This window comes from Henckelia pumila, chromosome 3, assembly GCF_033568475.1.
Source record: "Henckelia pumila isolate YLH828 chromosome 3, ASM3356847v2, whole genome shotgun sequence".
NCBI lineage: Eukaryota > Viridiplantae > Streptophyta > Magnoliopsida > Lamiales > Gesneriaceae > Henckelia > Henckelia pumila.
The window spans coordinates 47,599,495-47,616,921 of NC_133122.1; the positions used below are offsets into that span (position 1 = coordinate 47,599,495).

Consider the following 17,427-nt stretch of genomic DNA (forward strand, 5'->3'; position numbering starts at 1 on the left):
TTGAAAAAATATAATATTATTATAAAAATTTGTAATTTTATTCTACTAAATTAATTTTTATAGATTTTTCAATATTTTTCATAGTGTAAATTTATAAATTAAATATCAATACTATTATTTTTTCATCTAAGAGATGACTTACGAGCTTGTTAACGAGTCTGTTAACGAGCATGTTAACGAGCTAACGAGCCGAATATTGTAAAGCTCGAGCTTGGTTCGTTTGGCTTAACGAGCCTCATTAAACGAGCTCGAACGAGCTTTTAACGAGCCGAGACCCGAACAGTTCGCGAACTGTTCGTCTCATTTACATCCCTAAATAATACAGTAAATCATCTGTAATTTACTCCTCCATAAATTAATAAAATCTTTAAAATAATTTTTTTTTCTCGGTTCATAATCGAACCGACTTTTTTTGGAAAATTGAACCGACCGATTTACTTGCAATAACGGATCAAAATCGAACTGAATCAACTATTTTTTTTTTTTTGAAATCTTATTATATTGTTAAAGAAGAACACCATTTAGTAATCGAATTAAAATTAATTTGGTAGAAACCAAATTAAAATTAATTTGACGAAACCAAAGACGAAATATCTGTAATATCCTTTAAAAAAAGAAAGAAACAAAATCTATTTCTCTATTTTAAACTTATTTTTCCATGATTTTCTCTATTTTTGTGCCTTTATTTTATTTTCAAATTTAAATTGATTTAAAACAAAAAAGTAATATATATATATAAAATAAATAATATTCATATTTTAATCACACATACATTGATGGCGCGACTGGTAGTTTAAAACAGTGAGAGAAACCCTTATGCGACAGCGGCAAAACTGTGTAATTGTAATTACAAATCTCATTCTTAGCCGGCAAATAAGTCATTGCATCGAGGAAAAAACACCAGAGTATATGCAATTTCCATTAAAAACATCTCAAAATTATTACAAAGGGATGAAAATTAATCGAAGGGGGCACGATGACTTTCTTTGCCCATTTAGGGCTCGATGGCTGTGAGCTTTTAGGATTGAGTTTGCAAGCCAAGAGTCATGATCATCTAAAATCTATATAAAAAATAATTTTTTTAAATAAAAAACCGAAACCGAACTAGTTAAACTGTTTGATCGATTTTTAAAAAAAATTAAAATCGAATTTTCGGATTAAATCGATCAATTCGATTAAACCGAATTCATGCATATCCCTACCTTTAGTCCCATTAATATTATAAATTAATAATTCACTAAAATGATAAAAATAACTAATATAATTTAGTGAAATATGATTATATTGTTGTTTGTTTTTTCACCTGTCTTAGCATGTGAGGTATTCCATGAAGTGAAATCGCACCCACAGCTCGACCTCCACACCGATATTTAGAAAAAGATTTGACAAATGAAGTACGTGTATTTGTTTTTTTAATAAAATACATTTTTCTATAGAAATAAGAATAAAATATAAAATAGGAAAATATTGTTGCATCGTGGGTAGCCCTTTTAAATTATTTGAATTTGAATTTGTTGTTGCTGTTTCACCGTTTTGATTTGTTGGATATTTGTGAGCGTTCATACCTCCTTATGTACACATAGCTTTGCTTGTAAAATGTGTTAATGTATATGTACTAGTAAAATGTGTTAATATAGAGTCGGGACATTTTGGTGTGTTTTATTACAAGTAGTGTCTCATGCATGAGATGAAAACTAAACTGAAGTAGGTCTTTAATTTATTGCTACCTTGTGATAATCACTCTGCTTTTTTTTTTTTTTTTAAGTTTGGAGTCTTGATGGCTTCATAAAGGTTCTCATGCGTTGTTCTCAATCTGTTCACCAATTTAAGGACTGTTTGCAATATTTAAACATAATCATCGCCTTTGATTTAATTTTTCACTTGATAGGAGCAAGGTGCAAGTATCTTGGTCCCATACCCCAATATTAGTTAGGTAGTGTTTGAAATAGTTTATAGGAAGCATTTATCAATTTTTACTTAATAAAATTTTGAAATTTTGTTATGAAAATGCGGAGACTCTAAAGCACTCTCAAACAATGCCTTAATCCAGTGTCCAACACATTTAAGTAAAACTGACGCATATCTCTATCCGAAAAATAACCGATGGTATGAAATCTGAAGAATGAGTTTCAAATGACACTGAATGTTTAATGTATTTAAATCCATCAAATATTTATTATAGAAATTCTAAACTGAAATATGATTCATCTCCTCTCTTCTATCCTTCTCTACATTTTGGTGCTACATCAAATCTATATCGGACGATGTTGAAACATTTGTACTCAATCAAATAGATGATGCAGCATTGTGTGTATGGTACCTCAAAATCTAGATATACGAACTTAGAACAAAAGCATACAGTTTAGCATTTTGGATAAACCGCAATCGAAACAAGAAGCGCGGGATAATTAAAAAAAATGGAGGAATTTCACATGTAGAGGGGAGGATATATAAAGATGTTCATGTTATTCAGAACAAGTAGGAAGAAGAAGAAGAAGATGCATCCAATGGATGGATGAGATATGTGAGCAGTAACGCTACCAACATCAGCATGTATGCAATCCCTTGATCAATTGATATCCCTGTTGCAATTCAAGCACGCATCAATTAACACGTAAATAATGCACATTCTGATACCAAAACAGTTTCATGTTCAACTATTCCCTTAATTGAATAATCTAGGGCGGGTGAAATTTAGAGGTTGCACAAATTATAATCTGAAAAAATCATTTTTTTTGAAAAAAAAAATTAATGCTAAAAGCAAAACGAAGAATTTCTCTTCTGTATAACACAAAATGCCAACGTTCGGCGGCCTCGATCAAATTACATGATCCCACGAGAATTTTATGGAAAAATCGAATAAATCAACATATCCGAAACACAGAGAGGGTTCGAATCGTGGGTTGTGGATTACCATCGCTGGAAGGTCCAGGAGAAGGCGCCAAATCCTGCGCTTGAGCTGAAGGGATCGCGTAGCCCAACATTACAGCTAAAATGGCAACGAATCCAATCAATGTTCTCATGGTGGAAACAAATTAACGACGAATCTGTTAAGAATTTCGGATTGAATTGGGTGAGAGAGAGAGAGAGAGAGAGAGAGAGAGATTGTGTGCTTGAATTAATGTATTGATTGTGACGAAAGAAGGGGGGGTAGGGTTTGTAAGGCGGAGACCCCACCATGTTCCCGCCAGACTGTACTGCGGTGTCCAAAGGACCAGATTACCCCCAACGTTATAATTGGAAATTTGGAGTACATTATACATACCATACCGCTTACAAAATGGGATTACTAGATTTCGAAATCAGAGAATTAGGTTGAGGACGATGAATAAAGTGGCTCATTATTTTTCGTGCCTTTATTTTCTATTCTCCCCATCAGCCGTGGTTCGACGAACACGTGGCCGCATATCTTCCGTCGGTTCCAGCTATACAATAGGTAGTGTTTGATAATGTTTCTAGGAAACGCTTTTGAATTTTTCAAATTTTGTGAATGGAAAGTTCAAAAGCTTCCTATAAACATTCCCCGATACTACATGTTGGGGAAAAGTTCATAAACACTTTTTGAAAACAATCTTAATACTACCTATCAATATTAAAAGAATGTGAAACTCGGAGGAGAATACTAAAATAAAATTTCTGATTTTTGTTTTAAGAAGTGGATGTCCGAAAATATACTGAACACTCCGATATACACTGACCAATGCAAGACCAATGAGTGCGCTTCTCTAGTTATTTGAATTTCCCTGCTAAGTCACGCAGCATGTTACATTCCGATGCAATACGATGTATTTGGAACTTTTATGCAAGTAACAACAGATATGCATGTATCTGAAGAAAAACATTATGGTTGCCTAACTTTAGGAGTAGCGTGTATTGACCAAAAAACCTGCTCATAATGTCAAATCCTGGGAAACAGAGCGCTGCATCTCTTTGGATGGTTCACTTGTACTTGATCATAATCTCACCGTGCAAGATTGGAGAAGCTGCTGTTCTCGTGCCCTCCCCAAACAGACAAGTTTAATATGCAACATTCTAACATTGAAACGAAATCATTGTCACTCGCTTATCTACAAGCAACTCCCACAATATTATTCAAACATAACTCGGATGATACAACGCACATCAAAGTAAAGAGAGGGTCATTCCACCACAAAATCACAAAGAACCGAGACATGAAATTCACATGGATTGTGATGCTCAATTGTTCGTCAGAAACTAACTTTATTCAACTAAAAATTTTATGTTATTGTGCAGCAGACATATCCAACAAACACAAAAACTCAAACAAACTCATATAACATTGAGTCACCACATATTCATCTGGCTTTTACTTGGTTGAACTTGATGTTTCTTGCTTCTTCTGATCAGTCTTGCGCAACCAATCCTGCACAATCATTTCGTAAAACTAGAATCAGAACAAGAAATTGCCACAAATTATGTTCAATAATCAGACAGCTTAATGTATGGACCCTACAAAGAAATCAATGAGTGGCATTTGAAGTTACCAGGGAGATACATGCTGGAAATATAAACTCCAAGACATTTTAAGCTTTAAGATGATTCGTCATTGTTATAAAAAGAAAAAATAAAAAGTCAGTAAAATTAAAATAGCACCAAAATCTGTAAGATCGTGCTAAGATTGACGGATTTGGATCCACTGATTTTGAATTATTTGACTTGCTTGGAAATACAAAATTGATGTGAATGCAATTTTAATAGTAATCAGGGTGGATGTCCTCAAATATTTCCTTAAACCAAATCTCTGTATCTAAATCAAATCCATCGATTCAAGTGAACACGTTAATTAGACTGCAACAGATTTAAGCTTTTTTTCACGATAACCATACAAATGCCACATAAATTTTAGATAGGCCTGATACATTTTTCATTCCTACGAAGAAACACCGACAGATAGGCGGGTAAAGGCAAACCCAAACCTATATATAAGTAACTGAAACACATATATAGAATGGGGGATTGAAGCTGTTCTCTGGGTAATACTGATACATGTATCATCCAAACAAGGAAGTGATTAATTGAAACATTTATTAGCTTTTCCATGAAGCTGAAGTTAATCATTTCATCATAGGTGGGAAAAATGAATCTAACATGTTGCCTATACTACATTATGGGTAAACTAAGACTCGAAGAGCAGAAAATGGCATAAGCCGATAAACTGTCAAGCAAACGGTAGAGTCATGCTAGCATAGGCACTACCCTCGTGTTAAATCCAAGAGTCGAAATTTTTTTGAGCATGTAGCTAACTTAAATTAGACATTGGATGTGGCCAGGGTACTGCCCTTGTGTCGGCATCTCAAATGCCCAATCAAACATATGCTCGGATGCAGACATTCCACATTCAATCGGAGACAGTTTCGTATTTGATACAATCTAAAAAAAACGTCTCCAAGATTAATCAATGATTTTGGCGTAAAAATCCAAACCACATCCTTCCGAGAATATCCAATTCTATCCTTCAGATCCCGAAGGGATTTGCATAGAAGGAAAAAAAAAAAAGCTTCAGATGTTATTTCTTCGTGGAAACTCACAGAAGACATCACGATTCAAAATCGAGAAAAACTTACTAAAATCAACAAAAACTAAAAAATCGAGAAAAACTTACTAAAATTAACAGAAAATTGATTCTAAATCTTACGTTTTCGATGAAGAGGAGATCAGCGACGACTATGGTCCCGACGATTCCGGCGAGAATGGAAGTCGGGCCGGTAAGCAGACTCCATTTTCTGTATATCATCTTGTCCCAATTGTCTCACTAACGTCTCCACGGTGTTTGTTAGAGGTATGAGATTGGGCTTTTTCAATAACCTATTTTGTTGGGCTTTTTATATTTGGGCCAAACTCAGCTGGTTCGCAAGGTAGAACTTATCGGGCTTAAAATCAGTCTATGTTCACCGGATTATATGCTTGATCCAGTCTCAAATATGAATGTCACATTATATTTTCATCTATCTCAAATATATATTCTCATTTCCATGTTTCATATTATTTATCTATTAATTTTTTTATAATTTTTTAAGAGAAATTTATCTATTATTTTATGAGTCTATTAGACTATTATCATTATTAAATACATTAATCCCTTACAAAAAAATTTATCCTATTAAAATATTCATTCAATAATAGCAAATGATTAAAAAAAGATTGAGTTTACTTGTTCAATACTTTATTGATATGTATGAAAACAAATTCAAGCCTAAATAAATGAAACGTGAGATTTCAATTTATATAGTCAAATAAAATAAAGTATTAAAGGACCATGTATGAAATGCGTGTAGAACTAATATGTTCAATTATGTATGTTCCGCATTAAAATATTTTTCCTCATAAGGACTCAACACACATGAAATCTCACCCGCATTAAATATTTTTCCTGATAACGACTCAACACACATAAAATCTCACCCATGTTACATATGCTAAAACAATTGTCCGTGGCTAACATAACACCAGTACGCCACCAAATTTCTATCCAAACATCGGATAAATTTGCTTTAAATCTTTAACTCCAACCTAAATTTTGTATTCAGTCCTTGTCAAAAAAAAAATTTGTTTGCACTCTCCAATATGCATGAAAATGTTTCAACATTCTCTGGACCCACATATTTTTTTTAAACGAAATTCGGAACAAAAACATTGAAAATTTGATAGTAATATATGATATTTGGGTAATAATTGTTAAAGATATGATACTAATATATGTTTTTAGAGTTTTAAAAATGTATTTAAATATTTATATTAATGATATTTGTCTTTTTTGTATGAAAATCGATATAAAACATTGAAAATAAGGTACAAATACAAGATCTTTGAGTACTAACTTTTTAGATATGGTACAAATATATGATTTTTGAGTATTTAAACATTTGTTGTAAGTGCTCATATTAATAAAGTTGTTATAAACTTTTTAATACTCAAATATCATATATTAACATCATATTTTCAATATTTTTTATCGAATTTTATACGAGAAAAAGCAGGTGTATATTTTTATGTAGATTAGAAAGAGCAAACAAAAAAAAATTCTAACAAAAACTCAATGCAAAGTTTAGCTTGGAGCTAGGGATTTAAAGCAAATTTATCAGCGCAACACCCGACATGCATTTATTAATTGTTTCAACGAGGGGTGACAAAAATTTCCTAAATCTCGAGCCTTCCATACTATATAATTGCCCAACTTTAAAAATTCCAATCTACAACAAAACAAGGGGAAAAAAAACTACTATATAACAAGGCTTTAATTAGCTTTCTCCATTCATCATTCACATAATCACGTTAAATTAAGTAGAGACTCGATCTCTCTTTCTGGTTTCTGCACAGAGAAAGCTTGCCTCCATTTTCATCCATGGCGAACGAAAAAAAGACCCACATAGCCATTCTCCCGACTCCAGGCATGGGACACCTCATTCCTTTGGTGGAATTCTCCAAGACCCTCTTCAGCAAGCACGGTGTACTCTCCACTTTCTTCGTCCCCACAGATGGCCCTCTCTCTAAAGCACAAAAATCCTTTCTTTCCGATCTTCCTCCCTCCATACAATACGTGCTTCTCCCGCCCGTGTGTTTCGACGATTTGGGTCCGGGCACCTTAATCGAAACCATTATTTCGCTCACCATCACACGCTCTCTTCCTTCACTTCGTGACGCTGTGAAAGCTTCGCATGATGGTGAGAAGTTCTCTGCTTTTGTGGTCGATCTTTTCGGGACAGATGGGTTTGATGTAGCGGCGGAACTCGGCATCCCGCCGTATATCTTCTTCCCTTCCAACGCCTTGCTTTTGTCCCTCGTACTTCACTTGCCTGAGCTGGATGAAAAGGTGACCTGTGAGTACAGGGAAGTGCCGGAGAAGTTGCAAATCCCGGGATGCGTGCCTCTTCACGGAAGAGACCTTGTGGCGCCACTTCAGGACAGGAAAAACGAAGCTTACAGATGGCTTCTGCACCACTCCAAAAGGTATTCCATGGCGGAGGGAATAATGGTGAACACTTTCAACGAACTGGAGCCTGTTACCATCAAAACACTGCAAGAAATTCATGGAGGTGGATCATCGAAACCACCTTCCGTCCACCCCATCGGTCCTCTGGTTCAAATGGGTTCAGACACGAAATCCGAGGATCATGATTCCTCAAAATGCTTGAAATGGTTGGATCAGCAGCCAAACAACTCAGTGCTGTTCATCTCATTAGGTAGCAGGGGAAGGCTTTCACACGACCAGTTGATCGAAATGGCACTGGGTCTGGAGTTGAGCGAGCAAAGATTCCTGTGGGTGATCAGATGCCCAAACGACAAGTCTGCTAACGCCGCATATTTCGAGATTCAGAACACAAATGATCCTTTGGCATATCTGCCAAAAGGGTTCCTGGAAAGGACCAAGAACCAAGGCCTGGTGGTGCCGCTATGGGCTCCGCAAGCTCAAATCTTGGCACACGGTTCCATCTGCGCCTTCCTGTCGCACTGCGGGTGGAATTCGACTCTGGAGAGCGTCGTAAACGGAGTTCCCTTGATCGCGTGGCCGCTGTACGCGGAGCAGAGGATGAATGCGGTGCTGCTGCATGAGGATGTGAAGGTGGCTTTGCGGCCTAAAGTTGGTGAAAACGGGCTGGTGGGACGGGTCGATATAGGGAACGTGATCAAGAATCTGGTGGAGGGAGAGGAAGGGAAAGGGATCCGGAATCGGACGAGGGATCTAAAAGATGCTGCGGCTAGAGTGCTCGGTGAAGATGGGACTTCCACAAGATCACTCGCACAAGTGATTAACAAATGGAAGAATAAGGCTTGATCATTATGTTGGTCGGTGTGTTACGTACTGTGTAATGTGTTTGCATGTAATTTGAAGCAGATTATTGTGTGTATAATTTTGTGCTTTCTAGGGTGGAATATTTTCTTGCCATTTTAGGAAGGGGGGATATTCAATTGTTGTGCGGTTGGTTGGTTTAATAGAATAATAATAATAATTGGTGACAAACAAAAGTTTAGGAGTGGTACAAAAACATAAATATAGTACTGTACCAAAAAATGCAAATATACTTATGATCAAATTTTTCGGTACATCGAGAATTGATATAACTGTTAAGTCAATGGAATCTGGATATATCCGCAATGATATGATATTGTCTACTTTGGGCACAAGCCGTTTTGATTTTGGGAACACACCCAAAAAACCTCATACCAATAAAGATATCATTTCATATATTAATCCACGATCTTTCTCTTAAATTTTCAATATGGGACTTTTCCTAACAATAACTATATTTTCGATACGTATAGTCCTTGAAATGACTAAAATCAACAGAAAACTGATTCTAAATCTTACGTGATGAAGAGGAGATCAGCGACGGCTATGGTCCCGACGATTCAGGCGAGAATGATTCTAAATCTTACGTTTTTGATGAAGAGGAGATCAAGGACGACTATGGTCCCGAAGATTCCGGCGAGAATGGAAGTCGGGCCGGTAAGCAGACTCCATTTTCTGTATATCATTTTGTCCCAATTCCCACTACTTCGTCTCCACGGTGTTTGTCTGCGGTATGAGATTGGGCTTTTTCAATAACCTATCTTGTTGGGTTTTTGTTTTATTTGGGCCATATTCAAGGAGGTTCGCCATGTAGAACTTTTCGGGCTAAAAATAAGTTAGGTTTACCGGAAGAAATTATGCTTGATCCAGTCTCGAATATGAAATGTCACACTATATTTTTATGGGATAATTCCCAATTTGGTCCTTCATTTTAGGTCTCAGTCCTAATTTGGTCCTCCATTTTTACATCGACCCAATTTGATCCTTCCTTTTTACCATATTTCCGTTATTGATCCTTCCGTCCAGTGAAGTGTTAAAATTAACGGAGATGACCTGTTTAGCCCGATAAAGTTTTCCCTCTCACCTCTAGAACGATTAAACCCATTTTTAACAATTTCATTCTCCCCAAATCTGTAAACATAATCTATTCCCTCTATTCTGTAAACTTTGGGTGGCTACAATAATTTATTCTTGATAGCTGACTAAGAATATCAATCGAACTACACTTGTTTCCTCCTGAACCTGGATTGACTCTTCCAACCGAGTAGTAGGTGAGTTGAAATTTCAATTTTTTTTTATTTTTGCTTTGGGAATGCATCGTTTCACTAAAGTTTTGATTTTCTTTTAGTCTCACCTTGTTAGGCTTTACATTTGTTTAACCAAACTTTTGATTTATATTATTTTCACCTTATTTACGTTTTCTTCATTTCTGTTGCTCGGTGGATTAAATTTCAGATTTTTTTTTATTTTATTTTGCTTTTACAGCTTTGTTTGTCCAAAATTTAGATTTTATTTTAGTTTCATCTTATTTAGGTTATATATGAATCCCAAATTTACTTTTGTGTTTATACAATTACAAATAGTGTGGATTCTTCTTGGTTTCCTAATATAATTGAATTAACCGTGTAACTTAGACAATATTAAGAAACAAACTTTTTTTTTTGGCAGTCCTAGATGACCTTTATCTTGGTTTTTCGGTTGTGTTTCATTTAGTTACTTCTATGTATATATTATTATGAATCGTGTGATTTCACCTGAATGCTGTATAATTTAATTAAACAGTGAAATGTAGACACTAAGAGAATTTTTTTTGGGTTGGGGGATGATTCGGGTCTGGCTGACTTCCATCTTGGTAGTGTAAATGTTTTATGAATCTTCAACTCTACCTAAGCATAGTTTTTAAAAAAAAAAATTATTTGCAGGACTGAAAATTTTAAGAAAAGTTCATTTGCTGATTACACTCGATTTCGTCTTGATGAGATTTAATGGCTCAACGTAGTAAATCTCGCTTGGATCAGACTCCAAATTATGGTAATAGATATATTTCTAACTGATTTTCATATTATCACTATGTTACTATTTTCATTATTTATTGAGTTATAATTTTTGCATTTTTTTAGGAATTTGCGGACGACCAGATTGTCTTACGATTAAACTACATTATAACGGGGATTTGAAAACAGGTCTTCAGTACAAAGAATACATCGGTGGACAGTTTGAGTACTTTGACTATGTTGATAGGGATAAATTAGGGATGATCGAATTGTGGGTTTATGCAGAGGATGTAGGATGTCTTGACAAATAGTGTATCAAATTTTGGCATAAATTTGGAGAAAATTTGAAATATGGAAGATATTTAGAGAATGACATAGATGTTATGAACATTATCCCTCATATTCCAAAGAATTACGAGGTCGAAATATACATCCAACGTAACGATGGTGCGAGCAGTCAGACGGGATTGGGCAGCATACTGATTAGGATGAAGACAAGAATTGGGGGATCTGAGATACGTAATACTGACAGTGAAGATGAAGATGTTGATGCATTTAACGAAAGTGATTATGAACATGATGAATTGTTTGATACTTTCATAGATCGTGATGCTTGTTTCAGTGGGTATAATGATGATGGGATCATATCTCAGAATTTGCTTGATAGAATGCAACAAAATGAGGGTGATGATGATTGTGCAAATGATGATGGATCAAGGAGTCCATTGAATTCTGATGAGGATTATGATGATATGCGACATTTTCCTATGTTTGATCTAGTGACTGAATCTGAAAACCCAGAATTAAAGCTTGGGCTGATTTTTAAGTCAAAGAAAGAAGCAAAATTTGCAATTGAGACTCATTGCATCAAAAGAGGAATGTCGGTCAAGTTTGTAAAGAATGATGGCAAAAGGCTTAGGGCGCAATGCAGAAACAATGACTGTGGATGGGTAATTCATGTATCAATGATGACCAATGATAGTTGTTGGCAAGTGAAAACTTTCCAAGAGGAGCACAATAAATGTTTTTGGCTTTTGAAAAACAAAAGCGTGAACTCAAGTTGGTTAGGAAAAACATTTGCCAAAAAATTCATATCAAATCCTAAGTTAGGAAGCGTCGAGTTCAAGAATCAGGTTCGTGAATCATTGAATTCAGATGTTACCATGAAAGTGGCTTATTTAGCAAAGAGAAAATCATTGACTTTGGCAGAGGGCAGTATTGAGGAGCAATTTAGTAAAATTAGAAACTATTGTGCTGAGTTGAAAAAGACTGATAGAGATGCCTCAGTGATTTTGAAGTTGACTGGTGATGAAGGTAGACCGAGGTTTCAAAGGATGTATGTTTGCTTTTCTGCCTGTAAGTTTGGTTACCAAGATAGTTGTAGGCCCGTGATTGGCATTGATGGTTGCTTTCTTAAATCAAGGACTGAGGGACAGTTGTTGTCTGCTATGGGATTAGATGCAAATAATAACATATTTCCAGTATGCTATGCATTGGTTGAGGGAGAGACGAAAGATTCTTAGATGTGGTTTTTGCAGTTGTTGGCCACTGACATAAAGATAGAGAATGATTATGAATGGACATTTATGTCAGACAAACAGAAATGATTGATTCCTGCTTTGGAGAGTTTATTTCCGAATGCTGAGCACAGATTTTGTGTAAGACACTTGCATACCAACATGAAGAATGATGGATTCAAAAGTGTGGCTGTTAAAAATGCTTTATAGGCTGCTGCAAAGTCAACTAGAGTCGACGAGTTTCGTAGACGGATGCAAGAGTTGAAGGAGATTGATCGTAATGCTTACGAGTGGTTAGCAAAGAAGCCTGAAAATCATTGGAGTAAGGCATATTTCAGCACTGTCCCCAAATGCGACATATTGTTAAATAATATGTGTGAATGCTTCAATAGCTTTATTTTAGATGCAAGAGAGAAGTTAATAATTGAAATGTTTGAAGCAATCAGAAATCTGTTGATGTTGCGGTTTCAGTTAAATCGTGAGAAGGCCGAAAAGTGGAATACAAGAATCTGTCCAAAGATAAGAGTCGTCTTACAAAAAAAAAATTTGGAGGCTGCCAAACAAATTCCCATGAAATCAGATGATATGAACTTCCAAGTTAAGGCCTCAAATAGTCAGGAACAATACACAGTCGACCTTTCAAAAAAATCTTGCAGTTGTAGACATTGGGATTTGACTGGTATTCCATGCAAACATGCAATATGCGCTCTTTGGTTCAAGCATGAAGACGCAGAGACTTATGTAAGTCACTATTACACGACTGAATGTTACAAAATTTGTTATTCAAGGTCAATAATACCAATCAATGGACCTGATTTGTGGCCCGATTGTGATTTTCCCCCACCACTGCCTCCTGTTTACAAGAAGAACAAAGCTGGAAGACCAGCCAAATTGTGAAGAAGGGAACCTGATGAACCCCCAGCCTCGAGTCGCACCAAATTGAAAGCTTTACTAAGACAAAACAAGTGCAAGGGTTGTGGTCGATTAGGTCATAATCAAAGGACTTGTACGAATGAGGCAAAATTCACAAAAAGAGGCCAATTCACAACAAAGAAATGTCCAACCAATGGACATAGATACAGTCATCAACACAAGGGAGAAATTACAGGTATTTCACTGAATTCCTTCACCCTATATTATTGTAATGGTTGAACGTTCTTATTTTTGGTAACTTGTGATTATTTTTGGTTTCTCTTCTTTTTTGAAAAAATAATTGGCATCCCCATATTGATTCCAAAATCGATTGAATATTCATGGGCATATAGATTGCTTACTCCAGGCAGTAGACTTTTTATATTTGGGAGGCTCGGCTAATGTGAATTGGTCCTCTAACTATTTGTTTTGATGCCATGATATCAACTATTATGTATTTGCGCATTGTGTTGGTTTATTTTTCTTTATTCTTTCATAAATTATTTTAACATTGTATATAGGTAAGAAAACCAAGTGCTACTTGAAAACATATTGAAGGAAGCTCGAACACAATATGTGATGTGAATGTAAGTTGAATCGGTCTACTATTGGTCAAAAACCAATTATTGATTGTCATTTTTTTCTCAAATATTAAATCTACGATTTAAATTGTTTTAGGTGAATCAATCTACCATAATTCACAAACCAGTGTTTGTCAAAGGTGGTAGAAACTACACCACTATCTCCCGGCTAAGAGCTGCCTCAAATTATCAAAGAAGACAAGTTCAATCAACATCTCAATCAATGGCATCGGTATCAAAGCCTAACTCTGGACCAACCTCAAAGGAGAAAATAACTTTGTCGCAAGCTTCGATCAACAAGAAATGACCATTATTGGATTTTATGAGAAGAATTGTGTTTTGCTACTGGTGGTTATTTGTTTTGGTTAGATTTATGATTTGGTTAGAAGTATTATGCAGGGCAGCCATAATATTTAAATTTGGTTAGGTTGAATTCGTGTTTTGGCTACTTTTGTTCTTTTTACGATGTTATTTTTTCTCTAGACCGTGGTGAAAATACATTAATTTCACTATTTTTACTGAGTTTGTGCCCGTATTTATATGAGTTTATGCAATATTATCAGTTTATGAAATGCAGTATCAACTTTGACTAAATATAAGACACTTCTTGCCTACCTTTCGTTTCTGCCTCTACACGTTTGCATGCCAACCTACATTGCATTAAAATACATTAATTCATTATTATATTATTATATTTCTTCCAAAAATAAATAAATAGGCCAGTAGAAACATATAGATTACAATTTCCTATGATTTTTGTTACGCATTATTATTCTATTAAAACTATCCATTCCATTTTAAATGAATTACTACATATCAATTTAAGCCTAAATAGATACTTCCTGCTTAGCCATCAAATATTCAAATTAACTCTAAATTGATACTTTTCGCTTAGCCATCAAATATTCAAATTAACTCTTTTTTTCACTAGCTATATCGAATCAAATCGAAATCGAAAACCAAGGTGTTCAAATGAGTAGATACGAGTACACAAACCAGCATAAATATATAGATACGCACAAACACAAATATTCATGTCTTACAAAGTGATCAAATGAAAAAGTTAGTCGATAACACAGCTTAATATTTTAGCAATAACAAGTTCAATCATCCTCTTTCACAACTGGAAGGATTTCATTGTTGTTTCCATTTCTTCATACATCTTTGCAACTCGTAATGCGTGATCGCGATTCTCCTGCGCTAACGCCAATTGAGAATCCAACAGTTCGGCCATTATTTCAGATTTTCAGGTGCGTTCCTAGAACTGGAAGTTGAAGTTGAAGTTGAACATTTCTCGTAACTAAAAGCGAATGAAGCTGCGGACTGTTTCGACCTTTTCTTCATAAATGCATCAAAAGCTTCCACGGCCGTTTTCCTGCTCAAATATGATTTATAGGGAGCACCACTAAATGTATTCACTTCATCATGTGCTTCTTTCCAACTATCATAGACACCGGGTATACGACCAACAAACACAACATATGTTTTCCCCTAGATTCAAAAATAAATCTTAATCAACATTAGTTCAAAGAATTGAACAAAAATTAAATTTTGAGACTCACCATTTTAGCACCAGTGACCTTACGAAGTACAACCAAACCTGAACAACAGAAAATATTCCACAATTACAAATTTCAAAATAAAACAAAAACTAGGATACTATCGCAAAATCACAATTATATTAAATGTGATATGTAACAATAAGTTTGACACTAGTGTAGCACTTAACAAGCATAGAAAATCTGTCCAATTCATTAATATTGATAAAAAAAATTGAAAACAATCCACTGTTTTTTAACCACCATGATGAAATTTGTGAGTGACTTCAATCCAATCTTGGTATGGACAATTATAAAATTTGTGAGTAGCATATATTGTACTCATTCTATACGTATATGTTGAAAAAAATTAGTGCACTTGAGTCTTTAAGGTTTTTTGTTCTTGGAATGCATAATTTACATTTCAATGTTAAAATCTAAGATGATTTATACAGATCTTATCTCCTCACAAATAACATAAAAACCGTACTTCTAAAAATAATAATAATAATAAATAATAAATCACACAGGTTATTATTCATGGGGAAAAAATTAAGAAAAGAAGGAATAAAACCAACTTATAATCGATCACAAGAAACGTGTGATTGCTAGGAGTTTCAAAAAAGAAAAAATAAATAAATTTTCAACAAATGCTAAGAAGAAAACCTAATCGAGAAGAATAAGCCAATAAAACTTAAATATTTCCAGTTCATCACCAAGAACTTGAAAAAATAACCAAAAAAGAAAGAAGGAAACTTACTACGTTTTTTAGCGGCCAAATTCGAGGGAACGAACTCTGACTTAGGGTTCATGCGTTTAAGAGAAAAGGAAACGAGGAAGGTGGGTTTACAGGTTTAATAGGTGAGAGGGGAAGCTTTATCGGGCTAAGCAGGTCATCTCCGTTAATTTTAACACTTGACTGGACGGAAGGATCAATAACGGAAATATGATGAAAAAAGAAGGATCAAATTGGGTCGATGTAAAAATGGAGGACCAAATCAGGACTGAGACCTAAAATGAGGGACCAAATTGGGAATTATCCCATATTTTTATCTATCTCAAATATATATTCCCATTTCCATGTTCCGTATAATTTTATGAATCTATTATCATTATTAAATACATTAATCCCTTCCAAAAAAAAATTATCCTATTAAATTATTCTTTCAATCACAGAAAATGATATAACAAAAAATTGGAGTTTATTTTTCGATACTTGATTGATATGTATGGAAACAAATTTAAGCCTAAATATATGATTATGAAACGTGGGAGTACAATTTATATAGTCAAATAAATTAAAGTATTAAAGGAGACCATGTATGAAATGCGTGTAGAACTCATGTTCAATTATGTATGTTCCACATTAAAAATTGATGCTAAAATTTGTGTCTAACAATAATGTAGCCAAGGGGGGAAAAGCTTTAAAGGCTTGATTCATGACCACTGGCCAGAATGCTTCACATGTATTTATGTAGGGGAAAAGTCGAAATCGAATTTAATCTGATAAACGGTTACACATCTCTTACTTCTCTTGCTATTTAATAAAACAAAAGAAGGTCATAGAAATTAGGGTAATGTTACATGTACACGGAGGATTACACGTTGGGTTACACGTAGCACTTGAAATTATATAAATGTATTTTGGAAATAGTTTTTTCAAATAAAGTGGAGGGATACTTTTGTAATTTCATGTGTAATTTGTAATCCAACGTGTAACTCTCTATGTACACATAGCATTTCCCAATTAATTATATTTGGTATTTTTGTGTGATTTGTCTAATATATCCTTCATATGATCATATCAATAATAAAAAAAAGAATAATTTTTTTGGATTATTATATAAATTTGAAGACCACTCAACCTCCAATACACACATTTTATCTTCTCAACTTCTTAATATAACATCAATTTAAATGAAAATCAACAAGAAGAGACCGAGTCACCGAAGCGTAATGAATATCTCGATTGCGATCTATTGTACAACAGTACAAGTGCATCTTTAATTCACATTTTGTCCGTCGTTAACATAACACCAGCACCACCATATTTCAATCGTAGCACCCCACAATGCA

General features: G+C 34.7%; 1 protein-coding gene and 1 long non-coding RNA gene across 2 annotated transcripts; one reads left to right on the forward strand and one right to left on the reverse strand.

Moving 5' to 3' along the window:
- Positions 1-2,214: 2,214 nt before the first annotated feature.
- On the reverse strand, positions 2,215-5,796 carry LOC140891652 (uncharacterized). The gene is made up of 3 exons (XR_012152589.1): positions 5,657-5,796; positions 2,915-4,384; positions 2,215-2,582 (listed from the first exon to the last, which is right to left on the reverse strand). It is a non-coding gene; the product is annotated as an uncharacterized lncRNA (long non-coding RNA).
- Positions 5,797-7,268: 1,472 nt separating this feature from the next.
- LOC140892086 (hydroquinone glucosyltransferase-like) lies at positions 7,269-8,985 on the forward strand. Its single transcript, XM_073300830.1, has one exon. It carries the CDS (start codon positions 7,364-7,366, stop codon positions 8,792-8,794), a length of 1,431 nt encoding a protein of 476 aa, XP_073156931.1. The 5' UTR covers positions 7,269-7,363; the 3' UTR covers positions 8,795-8,985.
- The last annotated feature ends 8,442 nt before the right edge of the window (positions 8,986-17,427 follow it).